General features: G+C 39.5%; 1 protein-coding gene across 1 annotated transcript in view; it reads right to left on the bottom strand.

Moving 5' to 3' along the window:
* EMH_0007700 (uncharacterized protein) overlaps positions 1–499 on the bottom strand; it is a gene marked incomplete at both ends in the record, with an annotated part of 7,653 nt that overhangs the window by 1,120 nt on the left and 6,034 nt on the right. Inside the window, one exon of the mRNA XM_013498110.1 lies at positions 13–290. Within this exon, the coding sequence (XP_013353564.1) occupies positions 13–290 (278 nt within the window). The remainder of the gene's footprint in view (positions 1–12; positions 291–499) is intronic.

Below are 499 nucleotides of genomic sequence, written 5' to 3'. Positions count from 1 at the left end.
TGGCGCACTCACACCCGATCAAATCTATGCACAGGTACAACACTGTCTCCTTTTCTACTGTCTCCTTTTCTACTGTCTCCTTTACTACTGTCTCCTTTTCTACTGTCTCCTCTTCAACTGTCTCCTTTTCTACTGTCTCCTTTTCATCTGTCCCCTTTTCCGCCTCCTCGGCTGTCTCCTTTTCAACTGTCTCCTTTTCAACTGTCTCCTTTTCAACTGTCTCCTTTTCAACTGTCTCCTTTTCATCTGTCTCCTGAACTGTTTCCTCAACTGTCTCCTTCAGTTGCTGTCTCCTGTTGCAGCTGTCTCCTTTTCTTTTTCTATTTCTTTTATCCTCGTCATATATATGTTTTCTCCTCTTTAACTGTCTCCTTTTATTTCTTAATCTGTCTCCTTTCTCATCTGTCTCCTTTTTTATTTTTTTTTTTTTTTTTAAAAATAAATCTCCTTGAACAGTATTTTCTATCTATCTTCTCTATGTGTCATCCCATCCGTCTCC

This window comes from Eimeria mitis, genomic scaffold (genome assembly GCF_000499745.2).
Source record: "Eimeria mitis Houghton genomic scaffold, Emh_scaff319, whole genome shotgun sequence".
In the NCBI taxonomy this organism is placed as follows: Eukaryota; Apicomplexa; class Conoidasida; order Eucoccidiorida; family Eimeriidae; genus Eimeria; species Eimeria mitis.
This window is presented reverse-complemented; position numbering and strand designations above follow the sequence as displayed.